At 37.9% G+C, this 20,260-nt stretch overlaps 1 protein-coding gene across 9 annotated transcripts in view; it reads left to right on the top strand.

The window, feature by feature from the left end:
- Positions 1-20,260, top strand: part of SEMA5A (semaphorin 5A) — a 328,825-nt gene that overhangs the window by 286,069 nt on the left and 22,496 nt on the right. For all 9 annotated transcript variants that reach the window (XM_082045292.1, XM_082045298.1, XM_082045290.1 and 6 more), the window contains 2 exons: positions 2,675-2,900; positions 14,850-15,068. In XM_082045292.1, coding sequence (XP_081901418.1) covers positions 2,675-2,900; positions 14,850-15,068 — 445 coding nt within the window. The remainder of the gene's footprint in view (positions 1-2,674; positions 2,901-14,849; positions 15,069-20,260) is intronic.

Genomic DNA, 20,260 nt, shown 5'->3' with positions numbered 1-20,260 from the left:
GCATCTAGCAGAGTCTGTCTGGAATCAGTTCATGGGTCAATAGCACTTAGCATTTTTATCAACAGTCTAGACAGTGATATAAGACATCTTCAGTAAAGCCTGACCATGACAGACAGTGTTGAGGTAGTAAATAATATGCTAGATAATTGCAGAAGCAATAAAATGTATTTCAGTATTGCCAAACATCATCCACTTCTGTGGGATAGGAAACTATGTAGTTGTAAAGCTGTGGTTTAGAGAAGGACAGGTTATCAAAGATAGTTGGGTCTACTTAAGCTCTTTGTGCAATGTTGTGGAAGGAAAAAAACACTAATGCAATAATGTATGTATTAAAGTCAGATCGTCAAGTGGAACAGGGTCTTGATTGCCTCTGCATGCTGTATTGATAAGACTGCTTCTAGAGTGCCAAGTCAAATTTTGGTGTCCAGTCTTAAGAGAAATAAGGAAATATGACAAAAGGAAGACATAGGAATGCACAGTACCTGGAGATTAGGTTTTAAATCCTGTGTAGCTTTAAGAAGTTCAACTTAGTTTATCATTATGTATGGATACTTGGGCATGAAAAATATGTTTGTAGGTACAGGACAAGGAACAGTTTCAGTGTCGTTGATAGAGGCATAACAAAATTCAGTGACTGGAAAATTAAATTAAGGGGAAATCGCAACCTTGAATTAACTTGCAATTTGTTAGCTTCAAGGATTACTAAATAGTGGAACAGCTGATGCAGGGACATGATAGACTCATCAGCGCTAGACACCTTTAAAAACAAGAAGATGGAAAGAGAGAGCGCTCTTGCTAAAAGATGCACTGTGATCCAGCCACTGGAGGGGTCTGCACATTGAAGGTGAAGAACCAGTTGGGATAGCAACTGGAGTGGTTCTGGCTGTTCCTGGGATCTGCTAATTTTATTATTTCCTTTTTACAGTTCATTTGCTGCGAGAACAGTCATACATATTCTGTCCTCAGTCTAAAACACACATGATTTATACAGTTGCCTAGAAGAGTCATGAATAAATTACTTCCCCTGCTGTACACAGGACGAGATAGTTTGATTGTTCTTTGCTGTTTTCTGATCCAGAAACCAATCCAGACTGAAACTTGGATCCCAGAAACACCGAGCCTGTCCTTTGTGCTCTAAAGGGATCCTCTTTCATAGCTGGTCCCTGAGTATGAGTCATGTGGTCACCACTGCAGTGATCACCAGGTTTTAAGGTGGCAAAGGACTGAAGTCTTTAGGCTAAGAGCTCATTCTTGCCTGAAGGACCACAAAACCGTCAAACCAGGAACTTTGTCCACCTGGCCTCAGAACATGAGAGTCCTGAACACAGAGCTGGGTTCTCTGGTTTCTTGCTGTGTTAGCAGGGCAGGGGTTTCTGGGCTATATTTTTTTTTTCCAGCTCTAATCAATGGAAAAATTAGAAAAGCTTTCAGACAAAGAAGCTTATTTTAGATCTGAAATAGCAACACAGCCTTTAAACAAGACTATAGGCAATTCTTTCAGCCTCATTGGATATGTTAATAAGTTAGATCATCTATGAGTTAGTGGACTAAGTATGAGATAAAAGGGTATTATCACCACTGGAAAAAGAGAGGCACATAATCTGTTGCTTGTTGGAACATGGTAGTATCAACTGGGGTAGAGGTTATGGAAGAAGGAGGTTGTGCTATGTGATAAAACCATTATTTCTACTGTGTCCATAATTGTTAGTATTTAGTAGAATTACAAATTTACTTAGTAGGCTCCTTTTGAGAAGGTACCCTCTGCTGAATCTCTCTCTAAGAAGTCAGAAGTAGAGAGATAATTTAAAACTCATCCAACTGATGCCTATTTATTTTTGTCTTAAATAATTTTTCAGTGTGAATTCATTCTTATATTTAATGATTGTTTCATTTCACCCATATAGTTTACAAAGCACTTGCATCAGATAAAGCGTATTGTGCTCTGGGAAATGAATGGGCAGGACCTACAGATCTTGATGACACTTGTCAGAAGACATATTGCAGGGCTTGAGAATATTAGCAATTCTGCATTTGTTTCTGAGGTGTAGTTCCTTTTGGTGCATATCAGTCCAAAGGGAATTTGCTTCTGATGATAGGTTTAGCAATGCTGGAGCTATGGGTAACATATACCTCAGGGAGCCAGATTCTGTAATAGAAAATTTTTTTTGTCCATTGTCCCCTTGTAATAACACACAATAAACATAAACAATTTACAAAATGGACAGTGGTTTGCTTATTCATATGCCACTAGATTTTACCAAGGAATTATTTGCTGGTTTTTGTCTTGTACTTGCATCTTATCAGAATTCCTCATAATTAAAAGTTTTAACATATTTAGCTACACCTTATTTGGAGCTATTAATTTATAAGGATGTGCTTTATCATGGTACTTACAGTGCTTGTCTTACTGATTTTATGGATATAATAGATCTAATTTGAACTGGTATATTATTGCTTTTAGCAGTGAGATACTGTGCTTGCCTATGAGCAGAAAAAGAAACACTTTCAGTTTGAGATTGGAATTAGAAGTTTATTGATGTTCACTGATACTGGAAATCCTGGAAAAACTATCACACTTTTTTATTGCTTGGCTTTTTGTCTGTTTTGAGGGTTTGGGGGGATTTTTTTCAAGTCATATTTAATGATTATATTCATTATGACCATTTTCTTTCAGGAATATCAGCCTTGTAACACCAATGCCTGTCCAGAGTTAAAAAAGACAACTCCTTGGACACCTTGGACCCCAGTCAATATTTCAGACAACGGTGGACACTATGAACAACGCTTCCGATACACCTGCAAAGCACGCTTGCCTGACCCAAATTTGCTAGAGGTGGGAAGGCAAAGGATTGAAATGCGTTACTGTTCCAGCGATGGCACCAGTGGATGCTCGACAGATGGTGAGCGAAGCCAGAGTGGCTGCACGATGCCTCCTGCTAGCGAGGTGTCTGCAGTTCCGTTTTCAGCACAGAGCAGAAGTTTTTGCTTTCTGGTGTTTTGTATAACAGAAGTGATAGTGAAAAGGAGGATAAAATGACCACAACTGGGGATCTAGGCTGTGTTTCTTCTGGAAGTCATTCAGACTAATCAAGTGTCTTTTACAACTGGTTATGAGGTTTACCAGGTCATTTAACATTCTTTAATCTGCATGGCAGCCTGGTTTTTGAAGGATTGTCACCTTGTTATACTCCCTTGGGTTTTTACTGAGGGAGAGTTTGTGCAACATTAATGTATCTGATAAATATTTAGCTAGAATATGTAGTATTGATGCTGAGAAGAACTTCTTGCTCAGTAAATCTAAAGTAGCAACTGTAAGATTCATGCAGGTGTTTAACCAAATAAGGAGTTTATGAACTGGATAATTTCTGTTATAAAAGTTTATGTTATGCTATTGCTAGAAATTTAAAGTTCTGTTTATTTCTGAGATGGAAAACTGAAATCCTTCAAAGTGTTTTTCACTTCAGATGACTTTAAATTGGAATTATTTTATATCAGAATTTTGTTCTTTCCCTATCAGTAATACAGAGTTTTGAATAAAGGTTTTGTGCATGTATACAAAAAGTAAAAACTAGAACTTCTGACAGTCACTCTAATTTTATTAATATATTTCATTAATTATCCAGTTTTAATTATCCATCAAGGTGTCATTTTAGGTACTATATTTTAGTTATACAGTCTAAGGAACTACTGATTTTTTATTGTTATATTTTAATATTTATAGTCCTGCTTTCCACTTACACTTTTATATCTTCACAACACCCAGGTTGCTGACAAAGTGTTCACCTGAAGGCATTTAGCTTATCTAAGACCACAAGAGAGAAAGGCTTCTAAGTCTCAGTATTTTTTTTCAGACAGACCAACTGTTGTGAAAATCAGTGTTAAGCATTTCCTGCCTGTACTGGGTTTATGTGGCAAAGTTTTGGTAGTGGGGGCACTGCAGGGGTGACTTCTGTGAGATGCCATGCCTTTCATCCTGTCTAAAACCTTCATCGATTCACATGACAGCTGTGGCTCTTTGTAGGTGGCAGGACATTATTAATTTTTTAAAGAAATACGCAGTAGTGAACTACATGAAATAATAATAATAATAATGATACTCCAGATGAGACTTAGTCTCTTACTCTGTCATTCCTATTTCAGATAATCTGCAGTCTCTAATATTTATTTTTCAGGTCTGGATAGCAAGACCCTTTTTTTGTGGAGCAATTCTTGTAACAAGTGTTTCTGCTATTTTCCTGTTTTATTCTAAATTAAGTTTCAAGCTAGCATTAAGCAAAGCTTTTTCTCTGCTGGGACTGATGTATTACCTACCTTGTCCTAAATAAGATTTCTGGGTGGCAGTGCTGCTTTTTGCTGTCTTCCACCACTTTCATATTTATGACACCTTTCAAAAAAATTCATGAGATTAGAGAAAGAGAATATTTTTCCCACCAGATAGTACAGAATTAGGAGAGTCATCACAACAACTATAAGGTGGTCTACAGAAGAATCTAGATGTGTTCTCTGACAGCTGAGATATCAGCACGTAAGAGTGGAGTATACAAAAGCCAACACACTACTTGGAGAGCAGGTTAGTAGGACAAATGAGTTCAGGAGCCAGTTTGTCTTAGGTCACATTGCTGCAAGAAAATTAAGCATGAGGATACCTTTCTCAGCTCTGAAGTCATAATCATAAGGGCTCTGCTGGAGTTGGTTGCATAAGCTGATACTTTCTTACAGAATATAGTCAAAAGTGACAGTGCCTACATTTTGTTAAATAAAGCATTCAGAGTGCAAGAGACAAGGGTGTGGGTTCAAGTTCATCCTTTGTCTGATTAGCAGGAAGATTTTTCTTTCACTTTTGAATATCAGATTCCTGAATTTCCTGGTATTGTAGCTGATTTGCTGCATCTTGCTGAAGCTGCTGCTGCTTTGCTTTGTTTGGAGAGAATTAATCATTGGACCAATGTATGGGAGTGATTCTGTTGCATAGTAATTTAAATGTTCATCTGAGAGATGGATTTTTGCTGACTAATCCCAGAACTTTTGAATATTTAAGTACTTTATATCAAGTAGTTGACAAGGCAGAAACTGTTATACATCTGTCCATTCTTCCTCATGAGTGCCCTCATAACTTTGCCATTAATTATGCTCAGTCTTTGACTCTTTGGCCAACAAGTCTTTAGTTATTCTGTAGTGAAAGATCAGACCAAATCAGTGTTCGAAGTGGCTGCATTATCCAATATGCTTCTGGTAAAAAGAGTTACTGTTATGTCTCCTTTAGCCACATTTTATTTTGAGCCTGTTTGCTTAGGCATTTTCTGATCATGGATGTCAGAACAGCATGGAGTAGAACATTTGGGGAGGGGACGCACTGCTTGGTTTTGCGGATGTGATGAAACCTACTGGCAGCCTCTAAACTGCAGGATTCAGGAGCACTTGCCCGCTCCCAAATATGGACTTAGGTCAACACACCACCCCCCTGCTGCTCCTTGACTTCATGAGAAGAAAATATGTGAGTAAGAGTCAAGTAGTGTAGCTGTAGCTTTTGGAATAGAAGGATCTCATGAGAATGGGAACCATTAATTTTGAGGGACATTTTCACAATTTCTGGGTAGACAGAAAGGAAATATCATCACTTACTTCCACCTGACCACAGCCCGGATACTCTTTTCATTATCTCCATGTTGAAATGTAGCGATTTGCTGGCTTTTATAGAAAGATCAATACTGGTACAGCATGCTTGGCATACCACATTACCAAAGATGTGTTCTGCAAAGATCAGTTCTCTGTTCTTTGCAGAAGGGGACCATTTGTTAGAAATTTTCCCATTGCCTATCATCTCCCACTGTGCAACTACAGTCATGCCGCGTTAAACAGAATCGTGTTTCACTGTCAGACGCTAGAAAAGCAAACTTTCTTTCCAGTCTCAGCTTAGAGGTAGAACTTCTTGCCAGAAACCCACTAGACTCCTCCTGAGCGTGGTAAGTTTTCTGTCTCAATCAACCAAGCAGTAGCATTTGCACACTGTATTCATGCTTTTCTTATTTAAAGTTGATTAAGAGGAAAGAAAACTACATTTTGTTCTCTGCCTCTGGGTTTTCAGATAGTGCTCAAGGTGGAAGGGACAGCTATTTCAAATAAACTGAGATTGTGTGCATTGTTGCACATTTTAGTGCAAGTGTCTGTACAGTCTAGCCTTAAAAGTCTAGGAATTATATTACCATGCACTTTAATGTGTGCTTATGAAACATATTAAATATCTATGTTAAACATACTAACTTTCTGTAGGATTATCTGATACATAAGCACTCCGAATTGTATTGAAAACGTAAGTGTATAATCCAGGGATGAAAATGTCACAAGGTATGAGCTTACCTGATTTTTCCAGTTTGAATTTATCTCACCTATCTCTAGATTCCACTGTAGTATGCAAAGATGAGTAGCATCCCTGAGAAATGAGGGATCCATCTGAAGATAAGCGTCTGATATAATGGGCACAAGTCACCCTCTAGAGCAGGGGTGTCAAACTAATTTTCACTGGGGGCCACATCAGCTTCACAGTTGCCTACAAAGGGCCGAATGGAATTTTAGGACTGCATAAATGTAACTACTCCTACATTTATTCAGTCCTAAAATTCCACTTGGCCCTTTGAAGGCAACCGCGAGGCTGATGCAGCCCCATGTGACAAAGAGTTTTACACCCCTGCTCTAGGGGTACCACTGTTTTTCCATGGTGTATACAAAGGAAACAGCAATGATGAGCTTAGATGAGACACTTGAATTTGACATGGCCGAGGTTAGACAAGGTTAGCTCCCAAAATACTTTCAGAAAACAAGTAAACAAAGACAACCCTTCTAATTTCAGTCAAACAGTCTGAAAGATACTTTTATCTGTTTTATTTCCCCTTTTTTTGGAGGAGGCAGGAGAACAAAATCTGAAGAAAAGTCACAAATTCCTTAAAGGAGAAAAAGGCACCTGGAAACCTGAACTTTGACTCCCAGTTATCACAGCTTTCTCTATGTCAAACTTAAAACAATAGTTATTTTTGAAGCCAAGGTGTAATTTTGTCTGAAATACTGTTTTAGGGGCCACGATGTCTTGTGAAGAAATTGATTAATCCTAGTATTACCCACATGAAATCTATAGTGCATCCAGAATTGGGTACAAAATAAAAAAGGTGCTGATAATCAGTAATGTCCTGTAGTCAGGAAGAGTACATATTGAGTTGTTATCGCTTATACTGTCTTACTGAAGCTACACTGTGGTATTCTAAGATAAGAACAAAATTAACTGTGGTAGAACTAGATTTGATGACAAATTCAAGTTGATTCACAAGCAACAAGTCTTCAGTGGAACTTTGGGATTAAATATTTAAACACAGAAAAGCTATGTATAAGAAATAAAGTTCTTGTGGAACTTTATTTCCAACATCTGGAATATTGTGTCCAGTTCTGGGCCCCTCAGTTCAAGAAGGGCAGGCAACTGCTGGAGAGAGTCCAGCACAGGGCAACAAAGATGATTAAGGGAGTGGAGCATCTCCCTTATAAAGAAAGGCTGAGGGAGCTGGGTCTCTTTAGCTTGGAGAAGAGGAGACTGAGGGGTGACCTCATTCATGTTTATAAATATGTAAAGGGTGAGTGTCATGAGGATGGAGCCAGGCTCTGCTCAGTGACAACCAATGACAGGACAAGGGGCAATGGGTATAAACTGAAACACAGGAGGTTCCATTTAAATTTGAGAAGAAAGTTCTTCTCAGTGAGGATAACAGAACACTGGAACAGGCTGCCCAGGGAGGTTGTGGAGTCTCCTACTCTGGAGACATTCAAAACCCGCATGGACGCCTTCCTGTGTAACCTCATCTAGGTGTTCCTGCTCCGACAGGGGGCTTGGACTAGATAATCTTTTGAGGTCCCTTCCAATCCCTAACATTCTTTGATAACATCCTCCACCTGCATACTGTTTTTTTGTGGGTTTGGTTTGGTTTGTTTTTTTAATATGTTATCTTTGCATTTTGTTAATATTTGGCATTGCATTTTACCATTTAAATTTTACTAAGTAACTTTTGATAAGGTTTTTATAAGTATTTAGGCCTGAAGGTATATATATTTTATGCTTCAATTATATGTTCAAATACTTGCAGTTTATCTTCAGCAAGTGATGACACAGAAACAGTCTTTGGTTATCCTTTTTTACCTGCTGCTCTTTAAACAGTTTTTCATTTTCTCATTTAGAAATGATTCGGGATACTTGAATTTTGGCTCCAGATCATCTTTTCCAAAAGTCATGAACCAAGACTGCTTGGATAATTAAATTTTCTTTGTTAGGTTTGAACAGGTATAAATCAGTTCAAGGAATATAATTTATCAGATGTCACTGCTACTTCTCTCCTATTTAGAGCTGTGTTCCTTAGCTACAGGCTAGACTAGAGAATTATTATATATATGTGTATTTTATTAGAGCCTCCCTTTTAAGGCAAAATAATTGAACACAGCTGGGAATGTTGCAGTCTTCGAGAAGAATCAGGCCAATGAAAGTCTCATTACAGGCTTTTGCAAAGGTATATTTTTTTTCTCCTGTACTAGTCAGGGCAGGTGACTTTCCTCTTAACCTGTCTCCAAACAGGATTAATTTCTTGTGGAGTTATAAGACTATTCCAAATCAACCAAAAAGTTTATAAAAAGTGCTTAGAAATTATCAAATCATCTTGATTTAGATCAGAATTATTTAACTTAATTAGACAATTATACATGCTTGCTAAGTATAATGGATTAAGTCAGTCAGTAACAAATCAGCACTAATTGGTCTGTAATTTTGCCCATATTGAACAAAGCATAAGCACTAAAATGAGATAATAGTCTTCTGTTCAGGTGTCAGGTCATATCTTCTGTCTTCCATGGTCTTAGAACTTGGTGGTTATTTTGCCCACTAAATCCCTGTGAATGATTTTGCCGAAGTTTTTGCAGTATGACTTGTTACTTGTGGCAATTTTTGCTTTAGGGAAGCACAGCTGCCTGTTTAAAATTGTATTGTGATTGAATAGTTAACTTCCCTTTTCTAGCCTCAATGTTTAGCCATTTATTACTTGAGTACAACTTCTAAACAACTGAAAATAAGCCTACTAGTAAACTGCAAGCAGAATTCATACATTCTAGTCATTCACAGGGCTTTAAGTCAGCCAGAGCCTTTCTGAGAATGATTTAGTTTAAAACATTTGAATGATGAATCTGTCATAAAGACCAGATCTGGATTTGATTCACAGCTGTTCTGTCTGTCTTGGGAAAACTATTCATTAGTTCACTGATGATTCTATGACTGATCATTCTTTTTCCAAATTTCACAACTATTTCTGTAGACAGGCTTTAAATAAGGAGAATTTAGGTGTTGTTTTAGCAACTAGATTTTTTCTGTTACTAAGCCAAAGGCATTGGTCCTTGCGTTTTGTTTTAGACAGATATTTTTGTCTTGGGGGCAATAATCTGAGAAATATTGAAGGGTTAATGTTGTTTTCTGTTGGGTGGCACCATCTGGTTTCTGTTCTTGGAGGCGGAGCAATCAGAAAGAGACCCAAATCTCAAACAGAGGTGGCAAACAAGAAAACCACAGTTTAATGAGAAGAGTAGTTTTCGTAGTTTCATGTTACTTGATCTGAAATATTACAATGCTTTTATATTTATACATTCCCCTGTCTGTTTTGTTGTAAACTGTGATATGGATAGGACTTGTGGTCTGTATAGACACTTTCTGAAGAAGATTTTCTTGAAGAAGTTCTACAGTGTATTGTCTGGTTAGTTTTGCATTATCCCACATTCCCCTCTCCCCAGCACCACCTCAATTAAGAAACAGGACTTCTTAGCTGAAGAACTCAATGATTCTTACTCTCCCTCCATTTTGCAAAGCTTAAGAAGTTACTACACATCTGTTGGCCAAAGAAAGGGATGGTTGTACTTTCCATTTGCAACAGAGTTTTTCCATGGACATGACTGCTCTTTTTATATATATATATATGTGTGTGTGTATGTATTGATAATATATGCACATATATAAGTACATATTTGTGTGTATGCATGTATATGTACACATGATTTATCGGATTGTTCTCATGCTGGTATTATGCTAGCCAAATTCACTCTGAAGATTCGTACTTCATAGTGGCTTTTTAAAATACTGTGTGAAAGTATCAATATTCTAATACTAAAAACTTGTTAGAGATGTTCCTTTATTAAACGTTAGCTATATAGGATATTGAACAACTTTTATTTAAAAGACACTGCATGATCTGAGTTGTAACAAAGTGAAAAAGCCTCAGAAGCACAAGGTCCTGAAACTGAAGGGGTTACAGTCTGCTGTCTCATTACTTCAATTTTCAACTATGTCTTCTTTTCACTTAGATTTCTTCTCTAGTGTCTGTCTGGTTTATGGTGCATCTGCTGCTATGTTTATATCCAATCATTTTGTTCAGGTCACACTTCTTGCATTGTCCCTGAAGGAGATATTTACAGTTTTTGAGAGGCTGCATTGATGGGATACTTACGGAGAGTGAGTTTTGTGTCACTGTCAGAGGTGCTCTTTACAGAGAGGCAGCTGTTCTGTGCCTTGCCATCTTCTGAAATAAATAATCTTATTCTTTTCTCAATGTATCTGAAAGAGAGGACCACCAGCCTAGTTTCTCTCCCCATGTCTTATAATACTTCTATAAAACAGATTTATAATTTGTCTGTTCATAGTGTTCTCCCTTTATAAGAAGTTGCAGGTAAATTTTCGACATAATCAGCAAAGGAGATTTTAGGTGTGGAAAGTATGAATATGCAAGAATAATAGTCATGTCTTGAATAATCAGTCAAATCTCCTCCTTAATAGAGTAAATGGATCATGTTTACTTTTCATAATAGTCCAGGGAAAAGTAAAGCTGGGGTTGTGAGTTCACTATCTTTTCTTTTTTTTTTTTTTTTCCTTTTCTTTTCCCATTGTACTTAAATATCACTGAATTGTTTAGTTTGGAAGGGGCCTCTTGAAATCATCTAATACAATCCCTCTGCTTGATCAGGGTCACCTAGTACTGGTTGCCCAGGAGCTTGTAAGTTTGTGTTTTTAATGTCTCTGCAGATGGTGACTGCACAACCTCTTAAGGACAAACTGTTCCAGTATTTGACCATGCTCACTGCGAAAATATGGTGGTTTTGCGTTCACATGACATTTTGTGTGTTTTAATTTGTGCCTATTGCCTCTTGTTCTTTTGGTGGGTACTACTGGGAAGAGCCTGGATCCCTCTGCTTTATTCTCCCCGTCAGGTATTTATACACATTGATGAGATCCCCTTGAGCTCGGTCTCCTCCAGGTTGAACAGTCACAGCTTACTCAGCCTTTTCTCATATGAAAGATGCTCCAGGCCCTTAATCATGCTTTGATCCTGCCCTAGATTTTCTTCAGTAAATCCATATCTTTCTTGTACTGGGGAGCCAAGAGCTGGGCCCAGCACTCCAGATGGGATCTCACCAGCGCTGAGCAGAGGGGAAGGATCACCTCCTTTCACGTACTAGCAAGGCTCTTCCCCATGCAACCCAGGAAGCTGTTACCTTCTTTGCCACAAGGACATACTGCTGGCTCACAGTCAGCTTGCTGTCCACCAAGACCCCAAGGTCCTTTTCTGCAAAGCTACTTTCTAATGGTTGGCCTCAAACTACTGTTGCGTGGGGTTGTTCCTCCCCAGATACAAAACTTTACGTTTCCCCTTGTTGAACAACATGAGGTTTCTCTCTGCCAAACTGAAGTGTGACACAACCATCTGGTGTACCAGCCACTCCTCCCAGTTTTGTATCATCATCACACTTGTGTACATCATTAATGAAGGTGTTAAACAGGATTGGACCCAGTACTGACCCCTGGTATACATCACCAGTGGCTTTCCTGTAACTGGACTTTGTATGAGCAATCATAACTCTCTGGGCCCAGTTGGTAAGCCAGTTTTCAATCCATTGCACTGTCCACTTATCTGGGCCATACTTTGTTGACTTGTCCATCAGGAAGTTGTGGGAGACAGTGTCAAAAACCTTACTAAAGTTGAGAAAACTAACATCCACTGTTCTCCCCTCATCCATGAACACAGTCACCTCATTGTAGAAGGCTGTAAGGTTGTTCAAACAATATATAGTTTTATATTTCCAGAGTGTAAACTGATCTTGTTATTTTTAATGCTATTAGTGTCATAATGTTAATTTTTCAGCGTGAAGGTTCTGTCTGAAAAGAAAATTCTAAAAGACTGTCTATGAACACTGTATGAATTAATGTAAAACAGTGAAAAGACTGCTCCTTGTAATAAAACTTTTAATGCTGTGGAAGTAAGAAAACACAGGGGAACACTTGCTGCAGACCAAACTCCACACTGAAAAGATTCTTTCGAATATTCTTCTGTTTCACAGCTAAAGTACCTCAGATCTTTCCCTTAGAAGATTCCCCTCCCCACTCCCCCAATTTAAATCACAAGACATCTAATGTCATAGTGGCAAATAATTTTTCTTAGAACTAAAAAAGCTACACCTGTCTTGCAAAAATGTCTTTCGAACATCCTAGTGTTGGTGTGCAGTGATGCATGCTGCAGTGTTTTATTACGAAAATTACTGGCAATCTGCTTTGATTGTCACTTTTTCCATTGTTTACATTACTGTTAATTTAAAAACCGAAAAAGCCCCACAAACTCAAACCACAGCAACAACGAAAAACAACAAAGAATCAAAAAAGAAACAACAACAACTTTATTTGAAATTCTGGTATAAAAATTACTGCTATTTTGGTCTCACAGCTCACTGTGTGAATAAGCTGGGCATTTCCATGATCAAAGTGATAAAAAATGGCTCTTACAGAGCTGGAAAGTGAAGCTGTACTCATAATTTCAACACTATTTCTCTGTACTTGCTCTCCTTCTGGATTTGAATGTATGTCATGTTTCTTGAAATGCTGCTTTTAATATCTCTGTAATAGAAACTGGCTCAGCAGGAGTGAAATAGTTACCCTCTATAATCACTGAAAGATTTTACCCATTTTTAGTCATTTTTATATTGCTGTTCTGCTGTTTTCTTTTTAATTTCAACCGTTTCTTATTACAAGTGCTTCTGTGTCACTGCATCATCATTACAATACTGTCAGTTGTTATCAAGCATTGAATAAAAATACGCAAAGTCTCATCTACTTTGGGATGATTGTGAATGTACTTCTCGGGGCAGAACTTAAGCAGTACTGCTAATGCCACAAGCACAGGTAGAAATAGGGTGCAACTGTTTCAGTACTCGACACCGCAAATGAGGGGCTCCTCCATTTTCATTATCCAGAGTGCTGGTCCTGTTCAGCCCAGGTTTCTCATTGGGCACTGTCTTCATGGTATTACTTTTGGCTGTTTTCAGTATGCGATTCAGTACATCTTCTCTTTCTTCAGCTCCATGTAATATTCCCACAGTGCCTGTGCTTGTGAGGTAGGGCATAAAACAATTTCTTAAGAATAAAAGTTTGTGCTACAGTTTAATCTGCAAACAATCCTCTGTATTTTTCCACTGTTGATGATACACCATTCATCTGTATTTATATTAGCAATACTGAAGTTCTAGCATAGGCAGGCTGTTTAAAATACAATTCACAGGACCTTCTCTCATCACAACTACTTGAATGAGTATTTGTAATAAAAGCAGCATTAGTGGTCCAGTGATCACAGAGTTTCCAGTGATGCTATAATAGCACTGGGGAAGGTGAACTGATTTGGCAATAGTAGGAAATCCCAGTAGTGTTACTGGATATGCTTAGTGGTGATGCTTGGAGCTAATGCTACAGCTCAAGAGTGAGTTTGGTGTTGTGCTGAGTATAGTTGAGGGAGTCTTCTTTCATGCAGGACCAAGCCTGGAAGTTACCAAAATACTCAAATTAACTGCAGATTATTAGAACTTCAGCCGGGGCTACATCCAGATGTATTGGTTATATGATGTGAACAAGATTCTGTGTGTTCTCCTTTCACTAGTAAATAGTGGATTTCAGTCCATCAGTGTTTAAACTAATGCCTTTTCTCAGTAGTAAACTCATGTAGAAAAGATGCTTTCCACTTGCAAGGTGTTTTTTTTAAATTAGGAAGTACTCTATCATGTATGTCTCCAAAAGGCATACATGATAGAGTATGCTTCCATAGCTTATATGTGTCTTAGAATGCCCCAATTCAGTGGAAAATTAACTGTTTTTTAAAGTGTCAAGACACGGCTCTTCACAAGAGGGCCACTGGGGTTTGTGGAACTATTGCTGTACACTGTCTGAAGTCTGACTATGATTACGATAAGTAGAGTGCATTGCTTTCTAGGACAGCCGTGACCCTCTGGGCACAGCAAGCACTAGTGGAGGCAGGTTGGGTAGATAAAGTGAGCAGAGCTCTGCAGCTGGACCAAGGGAGCTGGCTCCATGAGTGGTCACAGGCAGCTCAGTCCTGTCTTCTGTGCCAGCTTCTTACTCTAAAACAGATTCAATAATACCTATGTAATGTATCTGGAGATTTTCTGAAGAAAACTGATGTGTAAGAGAAAGTTATTTTTTATCCTCCTCAGGTGGAGTACATTGACTCTAGTCCAGTCATTACCGAATCCAATTCATCTGTATAGTTTTAACTAAAGAGTTGTATCCAAGTCTTCACTGTAGTTCTGTGCAAATGATTATGAAATTCCTATTATGGAAGAGATTCTTGAGATGAAACTAGGGTTTTGGATTGTGAAACTAAAGGACAAGACCCTCCTGGTCATGTAACTATTAGAAGTCTAGGGCTAAATTTGAAGAGGAAAAGGTTGTTTTGGGGTGAGATACTGTTTTAATTCTCTAATGTTTTTTTCAATCCTTATTTTATTAGGATTGTCAGGGGATTTCTTGCGTTCTGGAAGATACTCTGCTCATACCATCAATGGTGCCTGGTCACCCTGGTCTCCATGGTCTCAGTGCAGTCGTGACTGCAGTAGAGGTATACGGAATCGCAAACGGGTCTGCAGCAATCCTGAGCCCAAGTATGGGGGACTTCCTTGCCTTGGTCCATCTCTTGAGTACCAGGAATGCAACATTCTGCCTTGTCCAGGTAAGAGTCAACAGAAATGAGAGAAGTATGTGAAAATAAAGTGACTCATCTTCAAGGCCGAATCTTGCAATAGGTTGGGTTTTTGTTTGCTTGGTTTTGATTTTTATTTGTTATGTTTTGTGTTTGTTTTTTTTGTTGTTTTTTTTTGTTGGTTTGATTTGGTTTTCACTTGGTGGATTTAGGATTTGTTTTGGGTTTTTTTAATAAACTACAGCTCACATTTACCTTTCTAATGTCAGTGGATTTGGGTAAGATTCCTAAGTGATGTCATCATGTCATGTTTATCATCAACATTACTAACAGCTGTGTGTTTTTTCACTTGTGAGAATTTGACTGTAGAAGTATAATTTTAATAAGTAAACTTAGAAAAAAAGATGCAAGAAGTCTGAGAAATCTGGCTTAGTCTTTATTTAAACTCAAAATATTTTCATCACAATGGTTCCTGGCATTAAATTTGTGCTAGCTTTTGAGTGTAGAGCCTCCAGCAAATAAGGTTCAGGACAGATCAGCAAACTAGATGGTATCTCAAGTAGGCCATAAAGATTGTTCTAGGAATATTGGGCTTCTCCTTCATTGAAAGTTGTTTTATGATTCTATAAAAAGGATTACAAGTAGAATATATGTTTTCAATAAACTAGTTTGGGTTATAAAAACATCACTGTGTCTTAGACATTTGGGCAAAAAAAAAATCTTGGTTTCAGTTACCCCTCACCCTTCATAAAAACATCCAAATTCAAAGGCCTTTGAGCTTTGCATGGGCTTTGTGGAAAGAGAAAGAGGAAGGATATAGGAAAACACATAAAGAAAAGAAAGTGTAAGTGGAACAGGAGGAAGGAATTCAAGGTATGAAACAATAGACAAGAAGAAGGATGATGACTGAGAGACCCAGTTCTTTCCAGTATCAACAAGTAAATTAAGAAATAAGATTTCATACATCTTTAATTGTATTAATCATGTAGAACAGTGCTTCATATTTTATTATTGAAGACATGGAGCTTTTGGTATTTATTCAAGTGTGAACCTATAGGATTATTATGGCAATATACATATTGCATAAATATATTACCATAAATACATAGATACACATACAAACATGTGTGTATTTATCTGTGTCTATATGCTTACAAATTAAAACTGTGTTCCCAAGTTAAATGCTGTCTTGAATTTTGTTGCATTTTTTCAAATTTAAAATACTTTAAAGGTTTTCAGAAATGTTATTTTTAACTAGCTCGGCAGCTTATACACTGATATTTTTTTGAAAGAATTTGTTCCCACCAGTAAAACACACAGTTATACAGACATAAGTTTGATGTAGAGGTCCTTGTTTCTTATGAGTTAGCCAATACCCCAAACTAAAATACATGAAGTTGTAAGGCAGAACTTGAAATCATGCTTTATATGCAAATCTTTCCCTCTTCTTCTGTCTCTGAATTTGAAAATATTCTTAAAGCTCACTTGCTATAAAGTGTGGTGGGCCTTTCTGAAGCAAGAAGGAATGTCTTATTTTATCTAATAACTTTCTTCAGAGACAAGTTTCATTTTTCTTTTTAGTGCAAAGCAAATTTGAAGAAAGATATAGAGCTTGAATGAAGTATTTAGATGTATGATAGCCTGCAAGGAATCACAAAGTTTCTCAGCTACAGAACTACTGTTTGCCAGTAATTAAGAAGAAACATAAGGGGCTGAGTCAGATCTCAGATAAATCTGAAGGGAAAACATTGCAAGCAGTAGATGCAATTGATTATATTTTTCCCTTTAAGACATGGGAGAGTAAAAAATGATTGCAGAATAAGGCTTATCCAGAAATTAGATCTCATTATAAATTTGTAGAAAGGGAATATTTTTTTATTAGACTAGCATACTGATGAAATTGAATTACCTCCATTTTTAATGAAAGTGGCAGAAAGTTAAATTGGATGGTTAACATGAACATCTACTAGGTTGATGTTCATAAGAACTCATCAAGAAATGGGAGACATAAAAAATCCACGTGCCTTTGTTCCAGACCTGCATGTACGAATCTGGCAGACCCCACAGTGGGGCTCAGAGAAGAGCAACCAGGAAGAGAAACCATGGCTGGGTCAATTTTCAGCCTTTTTCCCAATTGCAGTGCTTGGCACTGGATTTCATTTTCTGAGTGCTTGCGTGTAGGCCAGTTATACAAAGTCACTCTTAGCCTAGCTATGTAAGTAAGTTTCTAAAATGTCCCTGTTAGGGGATCACACAGTCCTTGCAAATGTTTATGAGAAAGGCTGGTGTAGGTGCAAATCTCATCATGGTATTGACTGTACCCTCCTCACATAGATGAGGCTGTAGAAAGAGATGCAGGGACTGCGGGAGAGTAAACACCAGGTCCTTCTTAGCACTGCGAGCATTGAGGAGGAAAAGAGGGACTGCGCGTGTGCCTGTGTAAGTAAGTGAGGTGTAGGCAGAAAAGCTAAGGAATACGAGGAGATTTTGTTGTGACCTCAACCTAAAAATACTTGCCATAGTACTAGAAATGAAAATGCAACAAAGAAGGGTTTGATGCTTTCTAAGATTTACCTGAGCTCCCTCAGGGTTAAGAACAACTTCACATGCTCCCTGCTGGCACAGAACTATTTAGTTACAGTCCAGTCCAGTCAATAGCCTTTCAGAAATATACCGGTTAGTAGGAAGGGGTGAGATGGTAGCAGTAAAGAAGCCTTCCTGCTAGTGCAGGCTCAGGTTCTGCGTTGCTCCTTGCCCTGCTCTTTGCTGACAGGATCAAACCCTCATGATGTAAACTGCTGAGAAAGACGAGTGGTACAGAAATATACTGAGCAGTGTCTAACTCGTGCTGAATGCCAATAGGACTTGATGCTTCTAAATCAATTAATCTGGGCTCAGTGTCATCCTGGAAGATACTAAGTGCTCTGAATACAATGCTCTGATACAATGAAAGAGCCCATGGAGCAATGACTGAGTGTCCAAGGCTCTCTTGTCTCATTAAGCATCTTGCAACATAGTTTTAAATGTAAATATTAGTATATTAATAGCCAATAAGTTAGGTCTAAATGTGCTGTAGGATCCCAGAACTTAAAGAAATACTGAAACCACCTAGAATCTGCCTTTAGCAGCTACTATTAAATCTTTCTTGAGCCTGCATGGGAAAGTGATACAGCTTGTAGCAAAGTAAATGGTCTCCTGATGTGTGGATTGATAGCAGTCACTGGGCAGATTACTTTTCATTCATAGTATTTGAAGGCTGAATATGTAATAGTAAATTGAACAGTGCCAGAAAATTGCCAGAAATTGTACCCAGACCCAGGAATATGATTTGTCTCTTTTGTGCAAGTTTTAGAACTATCTCTCATACAATTTTTCCTTCAACTAACCAGCACTCTCCCAAATAATCTGCAGAAATGGTTTGGGAGTCAGTGCAAGGTAAGGCCTGTTCCCAGTATTCAGCTTCTATGTGGCCAAACTGCTCTGAGGGATAAGGGAGGAGAATTTGCACTTTTGTCTTGCACTAGCAAATTATACTTTGGCCCTGTGCCACAGCCCCTTTTTTTATGGCTCAGAAATGTGGTGAATAGAGTTTTGCTGGCAAGCACTGAACAGCCTCAGTAACTATGGAAAGGATCTGTGGATACTCAGACTTTTCTGTTTTCTTTCAGTTACTAGTATGTGTAATCTGTAATCAAACATCTTAGGGGTTTGTTACCCTTGGGGGCTTGCGAGCTATTTACATTGTGAAGAGAAACAGATGATGAAGAGGCGCATTGTTTGATTGGCAAATTCTGCAAATTTACAAAAATTTCAGGAATTTACTAACTAGAAGATTTGTTTGCCTGAACATAATAACCAAACATAAGGAATTCTGTCCTAGTTTACAGTATTACACATCTGTTCAGTTATTACCATAGGAAAAGGCAACTTTTTCTTCATTTTTGTTTTATTTCTTGTTGCCTTCTCTTTGATTCTTTTGCACATAGAGGCATTTGACCAATGTGCCTTAATTAGGAGTTTAAATTGTAGCTACGTGAGCACCATTGAGTAGCATGAGCTACACAAATTTCTATTCCCTTTTCTCCTGAGAGCGTAGTGGTGGCTCAGAGGGAAAAGACATTTGCCATCTCTTAGACATGAAATTCTGATACTTTTTGACAATATATTTGGATTCTATCAGTTTCAGATTTTTATTATAGTAGTTTTAGTTTTGTTTAGTTATGACATTTTGGCTGAGAAGAGCTGAATAAATTCACATATCTCTAAATGCGCTAATAACAATAAAGAGTTTCAGATATACAAAACTCCCTGAAAGACTGTTTAAGTTATTTATTCATCCCCTAAAGCCAGTTATTGCTTGTTGGTTTTTTATTCATTATTGCTTTTATTTTTTTTCTCCTATTTTTTTTTTTTCCTTGCAATCATACTTGGCCACAAGGAAACAGGAATATATTTAAAGGAACAGACAAAATTTATCCTGCAGTAACTTCCTAAATCAGGGGAAAAAAATGCTGTGATCCAATAAAGCTTGTCTCTGAGGCTTCTGAAGCCCATCTCTCCACATGCAGTGATTAATCTCACTAGGCTGCTTCTGTAGCCAGTAAGTAGGGGGCTGAATGGGCCTTTGGAAGCAACTGTTGCTTTTCTAACTTAAGAATCTCAGTTACAGATTTAAACCTGGATTGATTCTTAGATTTCGTTGTTGTACTTTCCTTAGAAGCATTCGTTTGCCTTCTGTGTTTCTGCACTGCGCTATGTTGGCTGTTTCGTTCAGCATTGCCTTTACGAATAAAAGCATAACAGAAACAAGACTTTGCAAACTATGATGTAAAAAATACTCTTTCTCACCCTGAAAAATGCAACAATATGTCACAGGATTAGGAAAAAGCAGTAGACTAAGTGATGTGGAATGGGATGATCCACAGGTGCCTGGAAGGGAGCAGTACTCTCTCAGGTCGAAAGGCTGCAAAACAGCCAGTGCCCCTCGATTTAACTTCTTTTCAGCTACTGGGAAGCACACCATCTGCATTTCTGTGGGTGAAAGGGTCTACTGCCCCTCTATTTATACTCCTTCATGCATATAGAAAAGGCTGATTTCTCTGTATATTTTATTCTCTTTTGCTATGTTTTCAAAAAGATGAACATTAAAACTTATAAACCTAAAGGCATACACCAAATAGCCCAAATATATATATATATATTTAATTGCTTAAATCTGAAAT

The sequence above is a fragment of the Streptopelia decaocto genome, assembly GCF_964273445.1.
Source record: "Streptopelia decaocto genome assembly, chromosome: 2".
In the NCBI taxonomy this organism is placed as follows: Eukaryota; Metazoa; Chordata; class Aves; order Columbiformes; family Columbidae; genus Streptopelia; species Streptopelia decaocto.
This window is presented reverse-complemented; position numbering and strand designations above follow the sequence as displayed.